At 39.8% G+C, this 22,820-nt stretch overlaps 1 protein-coding gene across 1 annotated transcript; it reads left to right on the top strand.

The window, feature by feature from the left end:
- Positions 1–466: 466 nt before the first annotated feature.
- LOC147863166 (oxysterol-binding protein-related protein 4B-like) lies at positions 467–3,082 on the top strand. The gene is made up of 6 exons (XM_087321926.1): positions 467–667; positions 836–1,081; positions 1,324–1,420; positions 1,719–2,010; positions 2,362–2,464; positions 2,734–3,082. The coding sequence occupies exons 1-6, from the start codon at positions 485–487 to the stop codon at positions 2,983–2,985; spliced, it is 1,173 nt and encodes a 390-aa protein (XP_087178052.1). The 5' UTR covers positions 467–484; the 3' UTR covers positions 2,986–3,082.
- The last annotated feature ends 19,738 nt before the right edge of the window (positions 3,083–22,820 follow it).

Here is a 22,820-nt window from a genome sequence, read left to right as displayed (position 1 = left end):
ATATCAGTAGTGATTATCAATGCATTAAATGCAACGACGACTCGTGATAGAGAGCCACAGACACAGACACACACACAACCTCCTCAGCCTGATAGAAACACACACACACACACACACACACAAAAGAGAAGTTTTTGTCTGTATCTCTCCCATCTCTCTTTATTTTCTATACATATACATTAATACTTACACACATGTATACATACTTGACGACTATTACTGCTACTACAGTCTACTACTACTACTACACACCTTCTCTGTCTCTGTCTCTGTCTGTATGTCTGTCTCTGCACGCGTCTCTTTCATTCATTTCCTTCCTCCTGTTCTCTCCTCCTTTTTTATATTCTTTATAACTTGCTTTTGTTTCTGTTTGTTGTTGTATGGTTTTCATCATCGGCAACAGCAGCAGTAGTGAGAGCAGCGACATTGAGAGAGAGAGAGAGAGAGAGAGAGAGAGAGAGAGAGAGAGAGAGAGAGAGAGGGAATGATGGGGATGTTGGTACGCGACCACCTGGTCTTCACGCCTCCTTTCCCGCATTCCGCAGCCCCTGCTTCTTCTTCTGCTGCTGCTGCTGCAGAAGATGGGGAGAAGCCCAAAAATCCGGTCGCTAAGATACTGGAGCTTGTCAGAAGCATCATGCCTGGTTCCGACATTACAAGGTTCCAAGTAAGTACATTTACCAAGATATATATATTATATGTATTAGAGAGAGAGAGAGAGAGAGAGAGAGAGAGAGAGAAGACAACCTTTGGTTGGCTCTTTATTTATTTTCCATTCACAACTACTTGCTCATGTTTACCCATACGATACATATATATATATATTTATGTATAGGTTCCTGTGCAATTCAACTTGCCCAAGTCTTACTTGCAATGCTATGGAGAGAGTGTGTATTGTTGTGGCGAAGATTTGCTAGGGGCGTGTTCGCGAGCATCCACACCTCTCCAACGTTTCCTTAGGGTTGTCGCGTGGACCCTCTCCACACTTAGATTGAGCCCATTCGGCCTCTCTCCGCTCAACCCCACCCTTGGTGAAACTCACCACGTCTCCTTTGGACACCTCAATATCTTGCTCGAGCAGGTCTTCTCAATTCATCACTTTATTTTCCTTTCTTTACCTCACATTGAATGAAGGGAATTCATGTTCAGATTAGGAGAATAGTTTTTTCGATTTCATTCTGGGTCGTTCCTTCTGTAGGATGTATTCAAGGTTAGGTGTCTTTGTTTATTGAAATAGGTGTTCGATAGGATATATATATATATATATATATATATATATATGATAAAATGTGTGCGTGTGCGCGTGCATGCATGTGTGTATAGGTGTCTCATCATCCTCCAGTGACGGCTCTCTATGCAACAAGTAATGAGAATGCAATCCGGCTACAGTGGACCAGACGAGTTCATCCACATTTTTATGGTAAACCATGGGAATCTATGGCCATAACATCAAATAATAGATGCTATAGCTTCACTATTCTCATAATATTCATTACAGAAAGCCTGCCATTTAACTGTTCATCACTCTGCTAATGCTCACAAAAATTTGGATATGAATGCAGCTTAACATCCCGTAGCTTTTAGACGGAAACCCTTTTGACCAATATATTTCAGTACTGCCACACATTTACACATTTGGTTCCTAATTATACTTTCTCTATTACATGTAAGAAAATGACTTAGCACATGTTTGTTTTCTTTTTATGGTTTGGTGCCAGGGAACAAAATGGAGGCTGAGATTCGTGGTGCAAGTACTCTATGGCTCGACAAGCATAATGAGGTTTATACATATACATTCCCAAATGTTTTAGTTCGATTCTTCCCTGCACCAGGATGCGAGCATGTAAGCACATCCACCATTAAGTGTGTTGCTTCTGGACTTGAAGCCACAATAGCCTTCAAAAGGAAAGGCTGTTTTGGGCTGAAAGGAAGTGGGGGCCAAGTCATTGGTCAAGTGAAGGATATGAATACCAACGTGGTGATGTGTGAAATCAGTGGTGCCTGGAACAGGTGAAGTTTTTACTATGTATGACGCAATGTTATGGCACTGGTAGTATCATTAGATATGATTGCAATGTGTTTATTCACCTAGAGCTCAAGGGCGAGGTATGTTGCATTAACCCCACTATGGTTGATAATGAACTTTCTATGCCTGTTTTGTAAACAAGGTTATATAGCATATAATCTAACTATTAGAGTAGAAAGTGTAGACTGGTGCTTCTTCTTTTTCTTTCTAACATAGAACATGTATTGTATGGGGTGAATGCCTAATGCATTGGGTAATGATTTTACATCTTCTTTTTTGGTGAGCCTTACATGTAGGAAAATGTCGTGTCTTGTGTGGCCATTTGTTTGTTGCAGAATAGTGATGCAAAAGAATATGAAGACGGGAGAAGAGTCGGTTTTATTTGATTCTATGGTTGCAATGAGCAACATGAAGACCCCTACATTTAGGAACGAAACGGTGAGGCCTTGTTGGCTTAAAACATCTGTAGATTAATAATTTCTTCTCATCTGTGCATATCTGTGTGTATGGATGGATTAACTTCAAAAAGTATGCATGGCATACAAGAGCCTTCTGAAAGGCAAAGGTTATACATATATATATATGTGTGTGTGTGGATTTAGGAAAGGGTAGGGTGTGCGGCATGTTTATGATTGTCTTTCTTAATTTATAGTAACTGGTGTATGTTATGTATGGATTTGAAATTGGAGTGAATGAATGAACAATAGGATGATGTGGAGCCGACTGAGACGTTGGCCGTATGGAGGGTGGTGATGGCCGGGATAACAAGGAGGGATTGGGAAATGGCCAGGAAAGGGAAGCATGAGGTTGAAGAAAGGCAAAGAGCATTGGCCAAGCAAAGGAAAAAAGAGGGGATTCTTTGGACACCCAAGCATTTCATGGAAGTAGAAGAAGAAGAAGGGCATTGGCAATGGAAACACTCAAACAAGGCAGTGCCACCAGCTCCAATCATAGTATAGTATAGTATACTATAGTCCCTCCCTTGAACGACGACTTCTTACTTCATTTCTTATCTTTCGTGCTCTTCTTACCAACAACAACCCCTTTGTAGTATATCAACATCATGATTCCTCTAACTAATCCTTATTTATTTTCTCTCTTCATTCATTTACGTTCAACAACCCAATTTGTGTGTGAGCAAATGTTTGGACATAATGAAAAGGTATGGTTGACGAGTGATGGCCAAATACCTTGTCAAAATCACACTCACCCACATGCACACAACACACAAAGAGATTACGTTGGCCATACGTTGGAGTAGGATCATTGTAATAGAAGTTGATTATTTTTTAGAATTAGAATTTTTTATTTTATCTTCCATAAAGAGGCCAAATTTGACCTATGGAACCAGAGTATACATGTCTTCTTCATATGTGTCTCCTTCCTAAGAAGAGGGGTATTCATACATTGAATCACAAAGTCTCTATGTGTGAATAAAGCATACACATATGAGCTCAACCTTCTCGGTGGTGTCTTAAGTATGGCACTTAAGTTATCACTCCCTCTTAGTATGTCAACATATCTTGAACGAATTGCACTATATGTCGAGCATGTGAAGAGCAAGTGACATTCATCTTTTACCATGCCTTCATTGCATACTTTGCATGTCTTCAAGTCCGTTACATTTTAATACCATGATGCAACTTCAATACCTAACTTGTGAAATCGAGTGCGAAGTAGTGTAAGGGCTCTACGAGCATTACTACTTATATTGATAATGAGATAAGGTTGGATACGATCAATAGGCTTTCTTGCTTTATATTGAGACCATAGTTCTAGCCATACGTCCCATTCGTGTCATACTCAAACGCCAATATTCGTATCATACTCATACGTGAAAAGGCTCCAAGTATGATTGAAATCCATACGCGGTACATAGATATATTATATATACATATGGTGTATATGGTGTACATAGTGTGTGTGTGTTCGAGGGGGAGAGAGAGAGAGAGAGAGAGAGAGCATGTGTGGTCTAGAGAGAGAAGCCCTGTTTTGCATGTGTGAGGAGACAGTGATTGAGTGTATATCTAGACTCTAGAGAGAGAGAGAGAGAGAGAGGAGCTATGGGTTTTGTCTGTGTGAGGGAGTATGTAATATGTATATTAGATATCTAGATTTTGTAGAGAGAGAAAATCTGTCAGTTCTCGTGTGAGAGAGAGAGAGAGAGTGTGTGTGTATGTGTGTCAGATGTCACTTCTATTCACAAAATATTATGAATATCAAAAATTAAAAAAACTAAAAAAAGTCAAAAAAAAAAAAGCCAAACGAATATCGCGTATCATACGCGTACGTTTGCAAACGTTCGCGTATGTCCAGTAAATTGGACGTACGCGAATATTAGGAACTATGATTGAGACTAACATTTAGGGTTGACATTTGCAATGTAATATTCTAGCTTTGTCCTCTTAGCATCTTCCCACTTCATCCTTAATGATTCCACCAACCTTTCCTCAATCATTACATACTGTATAGCATTGCCCAAAAGCTCTAAAAGATTATCCACACCTCATCGTCTAAACCATTTCCTTATGTCAACAACCTAATCGGATGAGAGAATCTTACTTTTATGATTCTTTTGTAGCTTACATCCAACATTCCAAGCAAGATGTGAATTGATGATTCAACATATTCTTGGATTTTGTAATGTATTTATATACTCTTTGGAGTGCCAATAGTTCTATGGGTCGGACATCTCTTTCCAAGAGCATAACCTGGTAAGAGGTAGTGCATTTAACTCCTAATTGCCTCCTTAAAAACATCTTTTGAATTTTCTCAATCTCATTCCATGCATTAAGAGAGATGGTGCCACCGCATACTTCTACTCCATAAAGCAATACTTGAGTCACCATGGCATTGAACAACATTAGTTTCACTTCCCATCCACAAGTATCACTTTGGTTGCATTGGTTCTCCAAAAGGTAATACGATTTCCAACCGGCTTGGAGCTTAGAATCAAAGCATGCACTCCATTTATTTGTGGCGGGTACATCAATACCAAGATATTGAAAGTTTCGAACAAATTGATGTTCTCCTTTATATGTGAGCATAGGGTAATGATGAGGTTGGATGGTTTGTACTACCATAATTTTTGTTTTCTCCACATTCATTGCTAGTCCACTACTATGGCAAAATTCTTCTAATACCCCAAGTAAATGTTGCATACTATCAACATCATATGAGAAGAGTACCACATCATCTGCATATAGAAACACTAAGATAACATGTTGCATCAATTTGGGGGCATTCGATCCTTCTTCTCTTGCAACCTTATTTACTACTTCTTCTAATTTATCAATACACGAGCCAAAGAGTGTGGGTGATAGTGGACATCATTGCTTGAACCCCATGTTACTTAAAAACTGCTTTGAGAATCCACTAGCCATTTTTAGTTGGCATTTAACTTGTTCATATAGGCGTGCAATAACAACTCGGTACTCTAATGACATGTCAATCCCTACCATTCTATTCCAAAGCTCACTTCGTGGTATGGTATCAAAAGCTTTCTTGAAATCAACAAACAACAATAAAGTGCTTTTCCTTGTAGTCGACTCGCTTCCATGATTACTCTCAATGTGACCAAATGATCCACAATTTAGTGTTTTGGTCTAAATCCTGCTTGCCCAAGTGCTCTTTTGCTTGTACTTTTCAACCCATGTGCTTTTCTTTTGCTCCATAATAGTGGTATATAATTTAGCAATAGTTGAGCTCACCATTATTGTACAATAATTTGATACTTGATTCCTATCTCCGGCTTTAAATATTGGTTTAATCCAATTCATAAGCCAATCATTTGGAAATCCTTATTTAATAGCTTGATCTATAGTTGTCATTATCCATTGACGAGTATGTGGCATTGTCCATTTTAAAAGCTCACTTGAGCTATAGGTTGCATCTGCTGCTTTCCCACTCGCCATATTCTTTATTCCCTTATTGACATCATCAATATCAATACATGTAGTGCATGGTGTTTCAATTTTATCAACCATAGGAGCCACACCTTCATGCATATATAGCCTTTGTACATAGTCTAACATCTCTTCATTTGTAAAGTGACATTTCACATCTTGTTTCTTACCCTAGTCGTCCCCATGCTAATTTTGGTTTGAGCTTAAACAAGTTTTTCTTTTTCATGTCTTGCATTTGGAAATATCTTCTTTTCTTTCTCCTCACGACTTTATTATATAGGTGCCATGCAACAATCTTTTCATTTTCCCCTTCTATGGACTTAAACCATTTGAGATACATCTTACATTCATCGTCGAACCAAGAATTACATGTAAAACTACACATCTTATGCCCACCCGCATGCCTCTTAAAGTATTGATTTGATGGGAAATAAATACATCTTGGCTATCAGGATATTAAATTTCGTGCTTTTCATTATATGAAATTTATCTCTCTCCATCACCATGGTATGTTTCGTAATATATTTCCCCACAATCACCCTAGAGATCTTTGCAATCCTTCTCAATGAAAAGAAGAATCCCTAGCATCCCCATACCTTTGAGAGACAATGACTACTTGAAGAATAGAATAGAATCCATGGAGTCCCCCGTCCATAGATTCCTTCAAAATAAGAGAACTAAACTTCAACTTGCAAGACATCATTTTATGATCTAGGGGTTGCTTTCTTAATCATCATACACCTATATCAACTCAAATGCTCACATATATTATGCATGTGAACAATACATTCATCCGGGTTAGAGTTGAGTGCCATACTCTCTATACATGATGATGATTTGATTGATTTAGTTGGCTTGCAATAGACATCATTACCAACTTCCTTTTTGCAATGAATTTACGCAGGCATAATCATTGGATATGTACTTGAGTAATGGTCCAATAAAGTACTTGACTAGTGCATGTGTAAATGGAAAAGCGGTGGATCATGTTAAGAGATAGAATTCTATTATTTGACAAGGGAGCTCCTAAAAGCTTATAATTAGCAAGAAATCTTATCTTAAGAATCAAATATTAGAGCTTGTATTAACAAACTGAATCATGAGGGAACATGAAAGCCCATGAAGATGAAAATGATGTTCCCGTCGGGTAAATACGACAGAACCATTCGAGACCTAAACCACAAAAGATGTGTTGTCAATGAGGAGATATTTAGGATAAATGTCTTTACATTTGGGTTTGTTAAAGTTTTGTATTAGATTATCACTATTTTGTATTCATTAACGTTTTTTTTCCCCAACAATGGTTTATGGTATGTCTAAAGTGCTTTACATGATACCTGGACACTTTCAAATATCCTAACAACTTCAACGTGGATTTTTACCTTTTCCAATTGCTCTTAGGATGCCACAAACATACAGATCTCCCAAAGCATTGCCAAGTACAGTACAACATGTTTTTCTAGTAGTCCTTTGTCGATGATCTCCTCATGAACTTCCTTTCCCTAATCAACTCCTTGTAAATGGCCACATGCCTCATGTCGATGGAGGAAATACCTAGAGAGGTGGCTAATACCTCCAATGTCTACAACCATTAACCATAAAGAAGACATTCAACCTTTCCCATCTCTTCTTAAAAACCTCTTGCTTTTGAAAGACTACATTCGAATCACCCTTGATAACATCGTATTCTCCTCTTAATGTATGTATCAAAGTCAACCAAAGCTCCTTGACTACATCCACAACATTCCATTGAATTTCTTGAAATATCCTTCGACATCAACTAGTCCACAAAACCCATAAGACTATTAAACTAATTGTTTCCCAAACCACCCCATTTTGTACTAAATTAATAGACATACATGGTGACACTTCCTCAACATATTGACATCTTGTATACAATGCAAAGCTAATCTTTTCTTTTTCATAATCTTGTAGTTCACCATTAATATTTGCCCATGTCACTATCCCCCATTTATATACTCTAGAGCCATATACCACATGCAAGAGATGCAAAAACCTTTTCCAAACCAATTTAGTTGCCATACATATCCAGAATAGATGATGACAAAACTCCATCTCTAACCCATAGAAATCACACATCTTATCCACATCCTTACAATACATCCAAACTCTAATAAGAACCACATAATGAACAAGCAACCATCTAAATAAAATAATCTTCGTTGGAATTTGCATGACCGATGGTCATTTCCAAAATGTTGTCATGCGAGTAGGATCAACATTATAACTCAACCATGTCTTTGTTGTCATTGGCGTGTGGGGCACTGTAAACCTTATCATTTCCCTTCCCAATCAAACTGGATATTGAAAAAATGGAATTGGTCGAACATCCTCCCCAAAATATGATGTAGATCAATGATCCTGATCTTATCCACTTTAGGTAGAATTCTATCAGGTTTTAATGTAGCCTCAACTAGACATTTATCTTCTAAGGGGAAAGTAGAATATGAAACTAAAAAATAATCCCACCAATATGTTTGCGATCACAAGTGGAAGGATCACGCATTCCACTTTTAGATTCCTTCTACAAGGATGTAAATTTAGGCAGTGTACAAAAACTAGATACACTAGTATCACATGTTATTCAATCTAGTTAAAGTTTTTGATATTTACTTGCATTAACTGCTAAGAGAGATGTTTGCTAGCTATAGAATGATTATTTATAAACTTGGAGTTACTCAAAACGAAATGAACATAAATTGAACATTAACTCAAATGAGATTGTATTTGGAGAAGTTGGTTGAGATTTACATTTTCTGAGTGGATAATCAAATGCGATTAATAATTCCACCTAGCAAAGGTTTCTGTATTTGAGACATCTTAAATTTCTGCCATTTTCTATTAATTTGGTATACTTTTTTGAAAAAGGATAATTCTCGATGATACCTAGATATAAAATGTAGTTACATCTTAACATATGGTTCAACTTGGTATAAGCATTTGATATCCAGACTACAAAATTGTGATGAGTTTTCGGTGCAAGCATGTAAATTGATATCTATAGTAAGTGATATTGAATTGGAAGATGTAATCCATACCACCAAGATATGTATTCACTTGGACCGCAGGAATTTGTTTATAGGTTGAATATGGGTATACTAAAGAGCTTTAGTATATGTGGAATCACATTCAGCCAATGTTGGCTGCAACATGATGTTTTTTAGAGGCCATAACAAATGCCATCATTATTTGGTCCCTTTTTTTACGATATATACTTAAGGAGTGGAAACTATTATGTACAATTTGTAGATTGCCTTTGGCATTGTTAATTTTAATACCAATGGAGCATATTTTTTATGGAAAAAAAAAAGATGTAATCCATGGTGATCATATGATACAGTTTAAGGTCCCTGAATAAAACTTGTGGTTCGTAAACATCACAAGATCAACTTTACCTTCTGGTCTATGTGTGTGATTTACCTTCGGCTAAATTTTATTGGATAAACTTTGTACAGTTCAACAATCTAATAATCTAATAATCTAACATTCTAACAGTGTAACAGTCTAAATCTCTTTGGTGATCAAAATCTAAATACTTACGCAATATTCAATGGTGGTAAGAAGAACCATCCTATGCATTAAACATGAATTCACAACCTTAAGCAACATTAGTGTACTACATTACAATGTGTAATTGACAACAGTCCAATATTATCAAAACATTGGTAACGTGTAAATGTGTATTTATATTCTAACACCAAAATCAAGGTATCATGATCATTCTCCTTATCGTTGTTTTTAGGACTCTCATCCAAATCATGTGCATTGGAATTCACTCCAGATAGGCTGGCAATAGTGGGGTCCTCTAAAAGTTCATCATCGAGCTCAATAAGCTCCCCAGGTTCACTAGCCAATGGAGGAATCAGTTGACGAGAAGCATTTTGAAAATGTTCAGTATTGGTGATGTGCTTTTGCCTTGACCTCCTCATCTTGATCCGGGCATTCCCACAATGCTTTGATCCTCATGTTTATAAAACTTACTTGCTCCTCGTCCTTCTTCAAGGCAACAAAATTGCGAAAGAGTTTCAACACACATGTTGATGTTGTACTTGTTACATATTAAAGAAATGACTTAGCTTCATAAGAAGTTTCGAGCATCCTATACCATAATGATCAATATTGCAAGGATTGACAAGACCACATTCTGTTGTAGTGACATGTCTCAACTTACGAGTCAGTATTGGATAAACTAGCAGAGTAGAACCCCCAATCTCATTCGAATGCTCCTATTTCATCGAAATAGCCAACTATGATGTATTCAATTGCACTGATGAACCAAAACGTCGGTCCTCTCTCTGTTCACGTTGGTTTTAATCTTGCCAAGTAAAGTTAAAAACCAAAAACCATAATAAGAACTGTATATAAACAGTTGAAAGGCCTTTAAATAATACTTGATCAATGCAAATACAAATCTTACCAAGCGAAGTTGTCGATACCATGGCATCAAGATCTCAAGGTTTGTGCCACAAAATATCCTTGATCCATCGAATGAAACATGACGATCCGCCATAAGGATGTTGTGGTCAATTCTGCAAAGTCCTTGACCATTTTCATTAACCATTTTAATAGAAATGGTTCATGCGAAAGCCATACGGTATGTCCTATGGATGATCCTACCATGCGAAAGCCATATGGTATGTTCGCAATCAAGAGTGTGTACTCTTTCTTCGGCAGCTTTAGGATCATCTTTGCTACATCACCGTAATAAATGTTGTAGTACAGATCTCGGGTGATATCTTTCTTGTAGCTAAATTTTTTTAAGATGCCGTCATCGTTAGCGTCGTACACCTTTATAAGGCGGCAGTCCTTTTCTTTTTGGGTCCTCTCCAGATGTGCAAGAAAGGATGTTGGAAAGTCGTGAATGTCTTTAACCTCATGGTTCAAGCTTTTTCCTATGACATGGTTTTGACATTTACCAAGCAATATAAAGATTAGTTATTTAATATTGTTACTATACAATGTACTAAAATGACAATTAGGCATGAAAAACATACCCAATCCTTAAATGCAATGAAATATTCCATCAAAGCCTTGTACAAAGACATTGTTGGATAGTCCTCCGTCACTTGTTCCGAGGATAAGCAACCTAGTTGTTTCATCATCACCTCTTGGATTTTCATGTAAACCTTGTGACTAAAGAAACAAAAGCAAATTTTAGAACTTAACAAAAATAAAAGGGGAACACATGTCACACCAAAAAATGATACTTGCTGAATTCTATGACCATTTCTTCAAGCGATAGCTCTTTCACCACGACCCATGATAGGACTGACACGAGAAGCTGCCGCTCTTTAATTCCTTGCATCGCTCTCCATAGAGACAACTTCATGTCGTCGGCGGCTTCCTCGATGGTCAGGTCAATCTTCTTTGCCTCATTTGGCTTTAACTCAAGTTGCAGATTCACTTTAGACTTTTTTTGCCTTTGACCTTTGACCTCTTTGTTCTCCCACATGGTGAAAATCTGGTCTTGTAAATCCCAGACTTCACCATCTCTAAAAGCTAGCTAGAGCCACAACTCATACTTTCTTATGTCATTAGACTTCATGGTGTCGTCAACCACTATTAGAGACATGAACTAATGTAAGCATTAGATAAGGAGAGAATATAGATAGATAGATAGAAAGGAGAGGGAGAAAGAAGGGTGCCGATCCACCCGACCACCCCCGAGCGAACAGATCGAGACGAACTCGAGCCTCGATCGACGTCCCATACCACCGCCATGGCGTCGAGTCGTACTTGATGCTGGCGCGCTTGCTACAAGAGTTGACTCACCACAAGAACAGAGTCTCGATGTAGTCAAAAGATTATCAAATGAGCGTAGCTAGGCCTCTTATTTATAGGGATACCCAAGGCCCCCAAGCAAGTTCACACTTGGCCTAATGGGTTGTCTCAACCCCGAGGATTAAAAGTAATCCTCCCCTTCTTTACACTCGTTTAACCCTCACACTTATCCATGTGTATAGAATACTATGGTAAATTCTCACCATGGGATATTATATGGTCATGCCCGTAACATACTCTCCCCCCTCTTTAAAACATTGCACTCTTGCAATGGAAAGTTAGGGAAGTTAGTTCTAAGAGTATTTTCGCGTTCCCATGTGGCATCTTTTATTGATTTATCCATCCACTTTATTTTAAATTCTCAGATTTCTTTAGTACGTAATTTTTTTGTTTTAACATCGAGAATTCTTTCTAGTACATGTGGTACTGTATTGTCGCCAAAACCTAGAAATTCTTTTAGATGACTCACATGAGAAACTAGATGAATTTCAACACCATCGGGAAGAGCGAGATGATAGGTTGATGACCCAATGCATTTGAGGACTGTAAAAGGTCCACAAAACCGTGGGGCTAACTTAGCACACTTACCCTTAGACAATGTCTTAGAATTGTGAGGTACACGTAAAAATACCTTCTGTCTAGGGTTGAATACATGAGTTTGCCTATTATGATCGGCATAAAGACGCACTCTATCTTGAGCTGTTTTTATATTATCTCGTGCAATATGCAACATATCTTGCATATCTCGAAGAAAGTTTTGCGTACTTCGCAATTCATCATGATGTATATTAACATCAATTGGGGCTCGTGGCTGAAAACCATACATCAACATAAAAGGGCTATGTCCCGTCGACGTATGCTTGGAGCCGTTATAAGCAAACTCTAAAATTGGGAGATAACGTTCCCATTTTGTTGGTTTTGTACCAACATATGCATGAAGCATGCCCTCAATAATTTGATTTACTCGTTCTGTTTGTCCATCGGATTGAGGATGATCCGTGGAGCTCATGCTCAATGTAGTTTCTAACTTCTTAAAGACTTGCGTCCAGAAGTCACTAGTAAACTTTGGATCTCGATCACTCACGATATCTATCGGTAACCCATAAAAACGAAATAACTTGTCAACGAATTGGTAAGCCTCAGGAGCTGTTACTGTGGTTTTAGTAGCAATAACTCTGGCCATTTTAGTTAGTCTATCAACCACAACCCAGATGGCATCATAGCCTTTTTGGGTGCGAGGAAGGCTAACAATAAAATCCATGGATATACTTTCCCACTTATTATTGGGAATGTCCAAGGGATGTAAAAGTCCTACGGCTTTAAGTCGCTCGGCTTTGTTAACCTGACATTGGGGACATTTAGTCACATAACTATGTATGTCAGGACGCATCTTAGGCCAATAAAATTGAGTGGAGATGAGAACGAGTGTACGATGTATTCCAGGGTGCGCCGCTGAGGGTGCATCATGGCATTGAAAATGAATTCTCTTTTTGACCTCAGGAAAATCTGGAACACAAACCTTCCCATTACGATAGAGCAGACCGTTAGCAATGTGGAAGTATTCCTTCGAGGATGTGGTGGTGTTTGTTCCAGACTCAACTCTTGCCTAGTATTTTGCAAAATAACTGTCATCAAGATACTTTCCTCGAAGGTGATCATAAAGATCTGATGATATTTTAGTGAAGCTAAGCATGTTAACTTCACGGATGCAACTTATTGCATCGACGACAGTGTTTATGGAACCTTTACGGTATCGTATGGAAAAATCAAAGTCCTGGATGAGATCAGCCCATCGTGCCTTACGACCTTTCAGGTCTTGTTGGTCACAAAAATACTTCAAGGACTCATGGTCCGTAGTTGCCACAAAGCGATTTCCATAAAGATAATGGCTCCATGTTTTGAGTGCATGTATAACTACAAATAATTCCTTTTCTTGAACGGTATACTGACATTGAGCAGAATCAAGTTTCTTACTCTCGAATGCTATTGGTTTACCATCTTGATATAAGGCAACACCTATAGCATAATCGCTTGCATCGGTTTCAACCTCAAAAGGTTTTGAAGGATCAGGTAAAAGAAGTGAATGAGCCTTGCACACTAGGTCCTTGAGTTCCTTAAAGGTGAGGTCTAGTGTAGCATTCCAGACAATAGGTTTTGTAGACTTACACATTTGACCTTTTAGAAGATCAGTAAACGGCGTCGTCAATTGGGAGTAATTATGAAGGGATTTTTGCAAAAGCCCGACAAAAGCAAGGAATGATCAAACTTCTCGAATATTCCAAAGAGTAGGCCAAAGCTTGATTTTCTTGATGCAAGAAGGATCAATTTCAACTCCTCGTTCGGTTATAAGATGTCCAAGATAAGTAATTGATTTCTTGAAGAACTCACATTTTGAGATCTTCGCATAAAACTGTTTGTCACGCAATGTTTGTAAAATAAAGCGGACATGTTTAGCACGTTCTTGTAATGTACGGCTATAAACTAAAATATCATCCAAGAAAATAATGAAATTTTTTCCAAGTTGTTCTTGGAAAATGTCATTCATTTCTTGTTGAAATGTAGCTGGAGCATTGGTCAAACCAAAAGGCATAACCAAAAACTCATAATGGCCATAGTGCGTATGAAATGTCGTTTTAGGAACATCGTCCTCACTTATACGAATTTGATGGTAGCGAGTACGGAGATCAAGTTTCGTAAAATACTGAGCTCCCTGGAGACGGTCAATTAGATTGTCAGCCCGGGGCAATGGATACGAATTCTTGATCGTCACTTTATTCAAGCGTCGGTAATTAATACACATACGCCATATGCCCTCTTTCTTTTTAACCAAGAGAACTAGTGCACCCCATGGAGATTTACTATAACGTATATAACCCATTCGTAAATAGTCCTTGAGTTGCTTAGATACCTCATCCTCTTCGGATTGACTTAAGCGATAAGGAGGTATACTTATTGGTGCAACGCCAGGTACAATATCTATATGATGGTCTATATTATGTTTAGGAGGTAACCCATCTGGTAGTTCACTCGGAAAAACATCACGAAAATCATTTAAGATTTCATCAAGTTGTTGTTGTTCAAAATATGTTAATTGAACTGAGACATTATCAATATTGTAAACGTGAATGTCCGGATCAAGTACACAATAAAATAGAGTAGAACAAGACAACTCGGAAACAATCGAGAGGGATTGTTTTTTTACACATTGAATAAATTGAGTATAGTCGTTCAGTACAAATGTAATTGAATGATGAACCCAATCAATAGATAAGTATCAAGGATAACCCAATATTACATCAGTGGTACAAAGATTCATTACATGGAAGTCTATTTCCTCTATATAAGTATCAATAGAAATTCCTAATGAATGAATCGCCCCGGTGATGTATTGTACTCTTCCATCAGCCAAGTGCACCGCATAGGTGTGATCACTTACGATGGGTTGAATTCCCCATATCTGAACCAAACAATCATTCACAAAGTTGTGTGAGCTTCTCGAATCAAACAAAAATTGTACGGGAGATCCATTGATATACCCGTTTGCACGTAGTAAATCATTGGGACCCAATACATAGTGAGGGAAAGAACATTGAAAATTACTTAAATCATTGGCTTGTGCTACCTCCGTTTGAGAGGGAGGTTGTAGAAATTGGCCCTTAAAAATTGTGACAAAATCCGTCCAGGTATCGGGCAATTTCCCCAAAGTACGGAGCACACAACACCAGGCAGCGGCCTTACCCCTTAGTTCTCAGCCGACATATGCAATCTTCGTACTATCCGGCGTGGGATAGAGCTCAAAATGAGACTCCCATCAGGCCCAACCACGTGGAGATTGCTTCTTCGGTTCTTTCCTTTTTTTCTCCCGTAAATGGCTTAACGACAAACGATGGTTCACCCTGTCCCTCGTGAGGTCTATTAGTCTCACGTTGTAAACTAATGACACGTGCCTCAAGAGAACTTTGCACTTTGAGATTGCTGAAGTTCTGTCATTTTTTGAGCGGTGAAACTAAGGTATTGGGTTATTTGCGAAAAATACATCTCAATGGAGATTTGTCCAAGAGGATTTGCTTGGGTTCCTTCCGCTTGAGCAGATGACATCGGGTCGTTATTTTGAGCCATTGAATGGTGATTTCTAGCAAAGAAATTGGATAAGGTTAGACAAATAGTCATAACATCATATTGTGATGTAAACATATCATGGGCAAACATTAATCGATATCATGATCTCACGTCAATACCCCTCTAGACGTATGAGATGAGGTTCAAGATCAGGTTACTATGGTAACACAAAGGTGTTTTAAAAACCATGGGGGTGACAAATTAATGTCTTTCCCTGATCTCTATATCAATTTTTTCATGGCGGCTTCCCGAGGCTCAACCATGTATGTTCACGTCATGAGTAGTTTATACACGAAAAAAATGTTAACAATAAACTATGTTTCTGTGCCCACATATGTCGTTTCGGATCTTTAAGTCCTATTACGAGGACCCAAAATGCACTTAGACCTCAAGTCTAAACATGTGTTATAGTAATATGTATCAATGATGTTGTATGGTCTTGGTCATATTTGAACTCAAGACCTCGAGAACAAATGCATTAAACACTTGAGCCAACGAAGTAGGTTGCTCTTCTTGAATGTTTAATGCTTCATGCATATAAGAGATATGCGAGGCATTTGCCCATATATGTTTTTTTAAAAGAAACATATATGTCAAGAGTCCTTATTTCCCCCTTGTTTACTACAAAATATGTTGGTACATTACCTAACCTCAAGTCTCGTAATTATGATGACATACACCAAAGTGCAACCAAATGATCAAGCCAAATGAACCCTCTTTTCGTAGTAGGCCCACGTGGCCCATCATATGGTTACGTCATTATGAATGCCTTTCGTAAGAATGATCTCATGGTGGCATCATATCCATGTAATGAGGGAGGGATGTTGGATATGTTGGATATCCATGATCTCACATGAAGTGGGTCAAGCCCTACATTCTCAACATCATTGTGGCTATAGGCATTTCTTTACGTAATAAAATCGAAGTCACCAACAGGAATGTCAACAATAAAAAATTGTTGAAAAAAGGGATGGTGACAACGCCATTCTCACAAAAATGTGAGGACAACCACCAAGATCCTTTCCCCGAAAAGGAAAACATTCGATATAAAGATCACGTAATATCAAATATACACATATGTTTATTTATCACATATATACAATCAAATACGTATACACGTGACCATATGCGTATATTAAAAAAAATCATAACATCAAATAGCCAACATATGATGAAATCGAGACACGTAATCGAGGCATGTAGCCTCTACGCACACGAAACATCCAAAAATAAGGGTTAATCGTAATACGCAATTGAGGTATTGACCTCATATGCATACGACACCAAACACATATAATTTACAACAAAATCGAGGTATTGACCTCATACGCATACGTAACATATGTATGTGAGCGTAATACGCAATTGAGGTATTAACCTCGTATGCATACGACACTAATCACATATTAAATATATGTCAAATGAGGTATTGACCTCATACACATATGTAAACATTTTATACAACCAATTAATTACCACTACACCATCATTGAATTAATGAAAACAATTCATACATATAGACTATACACATGATTAGATGGGAGAAGAAAAAATAGAAAAAAAATATGGAAAGAGTTATCGAAGTTCCTTTGTTGATCATTGTCTGGATCAAGGCCGACCACACATCGATCGATCACCATCAATCAACAAAACAAAAGATAACAAATGAAACATTAACACATTAGCTCGGATACCAACTATTAGAGACATGAACTAATGTAAGCATTAGATAAGGATAGAATATAGATAGATAAATAGAAAGGAGAGAGAGAAAGAAGGGTGCCGATCCACCCGAAGACCCTTGAGCAAAGGGATTGAGACAGACTCGAGCCTCGATCGGCGTCCCATACCACCGTCGTGGCGTCGAGTCGTACCTAGTGCTGGCGCGCTCGCTACAAGAGTTAACCCACCACAAGAAAAGAGTCTCGATGTATTCAAAAGATGATCAAATGAGGGTAGCTAGGCCTCTTATTTATAGCGATACCCAAGGCCCCCGGGCAAGTTCACACTTGGCCTAATGGGTTGTCTCAATCCCGAGGATTAAAAGTAATCCTCTTCTTCTTTACACTCTCGTTTAACCCTCACACTTCTCCACATGTATAGAATACTACGGTAAATTCTCACCACAGGATATTATATGGTCATGCCCATAACAACCACAATTCCAACTTCATGAAGACATTCACATCGAAGACCTGAATGTAGCTTAGGTCCAAATTTTTCCTTAATGTCGAGATATTCATGGTGGAAGCACCTATTGTAACACTCGATCAATGACATTTTTTTGTCTATAGTCATTGTCATTGTTGTGATCCCAGGCTAACAACTTGCCCTCTTCAACTGTAGACCCAAATATATTTTACATTCAACGTACTTGAAAAAGAATGTTGTGGGGTGTTCTCTAACGAGTTGCCTTCTACCTTCGGCTGAATGTGATCCCCCGATGACGAAGTAGTTATATTGATTGTGTTTTCGAACATCGAAGTCTTCCGTTGTTGTACACTACTCTGAATAAACCATTACAATGAATGGTACTACTATCACGTGGGGGTTGATCTTCATCTTCTTCTTAAGGTTCTGGACGTGCAACTTGTGAGGTTCTCTAATTTGAAGCGGGCGACGTCCAGTCCTCTCGTCCAATGGTTGTCAGTGGATATGTGTGATAGGGAGGTTAAAAAGATGGCCTTTACGGACAAGCTTCCTCTGAATTATCTCCCTTCTAATAATATTTTACTCGGATGACAAGACACCAAATGCTAATTCTGCCCCTAGTGTTGTCTGAGCCTCCTCATCATCTATAGAGCTTGAGGATGATGACTCTTACATTTTTGTCACTAAGTTCTTCTTCGGAGGCCTCAAGTGTGTGGGCGCTTTCTTGGGTGTTACCGTCACCGGAGAGGGGGATGGCTCTCTCAACATCACATGACCTTGTCTATATGTTGATTGTAGTCTCAATTGCCAACTTGAAGGCCTCAGGTCTGCAAGCTTCTTTGATTAGCCTTTCCTCTAAGATGTACATTTTACATACACCCTTTGTTGAATCCACTAATAATATAAGATTATGGGAATCATGATCTTCGTAGTCCAATCGCAATATACGTTTGTAGAAGAAAGGTCGGTCTTTAGCAAGTTGGGCATCACCCTTAGCTCTAGTAGTTATAAGTATCACTTTCTTGTTTGAGTTGACGTACTACATCGCCCACTCGTAGTCTGTGAAATATCCGCGAGGGAATATATTTAGGAGTTAGTGTAGGAGCTCAGTTATGACCATTGAAGTACGTGTTAGTACTTATGTTAGTCTGTATGGACTTGTATAAAAGTGCCCTTTGAGCACATCCTATGTATAGAGTTTACACATTATTTGAATTTAGTTTTTCTCTGTGTTAAATCCCTCTCTATCTCTCTCGCGTACATCGTGTCTTAAGCTCTCCATTAAACCTGTTTTTCCCTGTTGGTATTCTGTGTTTCATATAGCTTCCGCACGTAACATTTCACATGGTATCAGAGCGCAAGGGTTGAGAACCTCTACAGCCGACTTCAGCTTGAAACAAAAAAAAACCTAATCTCGTTGAAGAACAGAAAGAAAAAAATGGATAGAGGTATGGCTAGTTCGTTTCCAACTGAGAAGCTCGATAGAAGTAACTACGCATCTTGATCGTACAAGATGCACCAGTACCTGCTCGGACATGGATACTGGAGCTATGTCAATGGAGTGAATGATGTAGCACCCGAATCGACACATAGAGACTTCCTGACCTGGGAACAGTCGGCGAGTAGAGTTCTCTACTACTTCACGTCTTGTGTGAGCGAACAACTCTTGAGCTACATTCGGGATGCAAGAACGCTCAAGGATGCTTGGGGAAATTTGAAAAAGATATTCGCCGCAAGCACCACAATGAGGAAGATCCAACTCCGACAAGAGTTTAGCAATGTGCGTCAACGCGAAATGATGGTGGCTGACTACACCTCCGAGATAAAGGATATCTATGACTCCCTCGCCTCCATCGATGTGAATGTTGAGGAGGGCAAAATGGTGTAGATCTGTCTCGGAGGCTTAGTGTCGATGTTCGGAGCATTGCGAAGTGCTGTTTGTACTAGGGAGAATACGCCGTCGTTTTTCGACTTGCAGTCGATGCTCCTTGTAGAGGAGAATCACGTGGCTTCGTTGACGAGTACACAGGCCGACAACAAGATGTTGTACACGGAGGGAGATAGGCCCCGTGATCATGGCGGACGAGGCGTGTTGGCACGCAATGGAGACGGCCGACGGGAGCAAGGAAGAAGGCATCGTGGTGATGCCCACAACAATTCCGGACTCTCCGGAAGTAGGGGGAGTTGAGGAGGCGGCAAGAACCGACAAGAGAAACATGCCGCAGAATGCTGGTATTGTGGCAAGAAAGGTCACAAGGAGAGCGAGTGCTGGAAGAAGCACGTTGATTCGGAGAAAACCAGATCCGGATCCAGATTTGGAAGGACCGAACAAGGAAATCGGTAGCAGTCGCACTACACGGAAGGATCCGAAAAAGTCGGAAAGGGTGCAGCCTTCGTGACAAGACACGAAGTGAACTTGATGAAGAAGACCACCCCGAAATCGAACGAAGTGTGGTACGTTGACTCCGGAGCGTCAAACCATATGACGAGCCATAAAGACTAGTTCTCATATCTAGAAAAACCGGAACAACCGGGAGTAGTCGCAACAGGAGTCGACACTCCGCATCCGATTGCACATATTGGTGAAGTTCCCCTCAACCATGTCGGGCAAAAAGGGAAGATAATGAACGTGCTACACATCCCGACAATTACGAAGAATCTGGTGTCGGTCGGACAGATCATCGACCAGGGGATGCAAGTCCGGTTCACGCATCTCGGGTGCTTCATCGAGGAAGAAGGCCAAGTTATTGCGCAAGGGAGCAGAGATGGGAGGATGTTCATCCTCGACACTAATGACGTAGGCATCGCCATGTTCGTGAAAGGGCAAAAAGTTGAGTCGAATATCGAGTTATGGCATTAGCGGATAGGCCACGTCAACTACCAAGGGCTTTAGGACCTATAATTGAAACAAGTTGTGTTCGGATTGCCGAAATTCAATGGTTGAAAGGCCCAAATTTGTGAAGCCTACTAGCTAGGGAAGCAACAACGACTTCCTTTCCCCAACGAGCCTAATCGGAGCCGAAATAAGCTCGACTTGATACATTTAGATGTATGGGGACCGGCACAGAATGTGAGTCTTGGCAGGAGTCGATATTTCGTCTCCTTCAATGACGACTACATCCAACACACATGGATCTACCTCATCAAAAAGAAGAGTGAAGTCTTCGACTCTTTTCGGAACCTCAAAAATCTTCTCGAAAGGGAAACAAGGAGGAAGATCAAGTGCCTATGGTCGGATGGAGGAAAAGAGTACTTTTTCGGCTAATTCAATAGTTATCTGAAACAAATGGGAATTCGGCGCGAATTCAGTTGCAGGTATATGCCAGAGCAAAATGACGTAGCCGAAAGAAAGAATCGGTCGGTTGTGGAAGCGGCACAGGCAATGTTGGAAGAAAAGAGCATGCCCAAGTTCTACTGGGCTGAAGCGTTGCGGACGACCGTCTACATCCAAAAACAGAATCGGGGATAAGGTGTCAACACACGAGTTGTATTTTGGGCGGAAGACGAACTTGAGGCACCTTAGGATATTCGGTAGCATAGCCTATATGTAGGTACCAGATGAGAAGCAAAGGAAGTTGGAGCCAAAGTCGGAGAAATGCACCTTTTTCGGCTACTCACATGAGCAAAAGGGTTATAAGTGCTATAAACCCCGAACAAAACAAGTTCAAGTGAGCTGAGATCTTGAATTTGTTGAGTCGGCATCATGGTACTCTCTACCGGCTCCGATGTCCGACTCCAACCCAAATCCGGAGGATGAGGCCAGTAAACCCAAAACAATCTGGGCAGAAGATGAACAAGGATTCGGTACTCTAGATGAGAGATCGATCTCATTCCGGCTAACAGGGTTGAATGAACGACTGAGTTGGAATGACCAGTCAGATGAAGAGCCGACGAGTAGTGGAGACTCGACCATGCTTTCCTAGGGTACGAACTGAGGAGAAGGTTCACGCGCAAAGAGAAGGGGCAGAAGAAGATGCCAGAGTACGACACTAGCACAAACGAGTCAGGTAAGGCTCACTTGAACTTGTTTTGTTCGGGGTTTATAGCACTTATAACCCTTTTGCTTATGTGAGTAGACGAAAAAGGTGCATTTCTCCGACTTTGGCTGCAACTTCCTTTGCTTCTCATCTGGTACCTGCATATAGGCTATGCTACCGAATATCCTAAGGTGCCTCAAGTTCGTCTTCCGCCCAAAATACAACTCGTGTGTTGACACCTTATCCCCGATTATGTTTTGGATGTAGACGGTCGTTCGGAACGCTTCAGCCCAGTAGAACTTGGGTGATCGCCCTGACGCATTCTCCTCAGTGATAAGCATTAGTTCTTCTTCACTTGTCGTGATCGCTAACGTTCCCTTCTGATCCGAGCCTTTCCGGTCTGAACCATTCCAATCTGAACCCTTCTTCGAATCAACACTGTCAGTTCCGGTCCGAACCGTTTTTCCAGAAATGCCGACAGTTCTTCTAGAAGTGCCCCGACTTCCCACAATAGAGACAAGTAAGCCTCCCCCTTGACTTCGACCTCGTCGCCGATTTGTCCTGATTTTGGGGACTCCGATATCGGCCTCTTCCCCGGTATTGGTCATCTTCCCTGACCAAGGCCTTCGGATCGGTTCTAGACTTCAGGTCCTTCCGGCGAGCTTCTTCATCTAGTAAGATTAATTTTACCCTTGCTAGGGACAACTGCTTTCCTTCCGTCCCGGTGTTGCCGAACGTGACAACTAACGTCTCCCAACTATCTGGGAGGGAACTGAGCAAAAGCAATGCGAGTACCTCATCCGCAAGAGGTACTTCCAACGAGGTGGCTTGGTGTATTAG

The sequence above is a fragment of the Azolla caroliniana genome, unplaced genomic scaffold, assembly GCF_043228905.1.
Source record: "Azolla caroliniana isolate FFs.n. ecotype wild unplaced genomic scaffold, voAzoCaro1.0.p SCAF_6, whole genome shotgun sequence".
Classification (NCBI taxonomy): Eukaryota; Viridiplantae; Streptophyta; class Polypodiopsida; order Salviniales; family Salviniaceae; genus Azolla; species Azolla caroliniana.
Note: the sequence above shows the minus strand (reverse complement) of the source record. Positions and strands in the feature narration are given on the sequence as shown.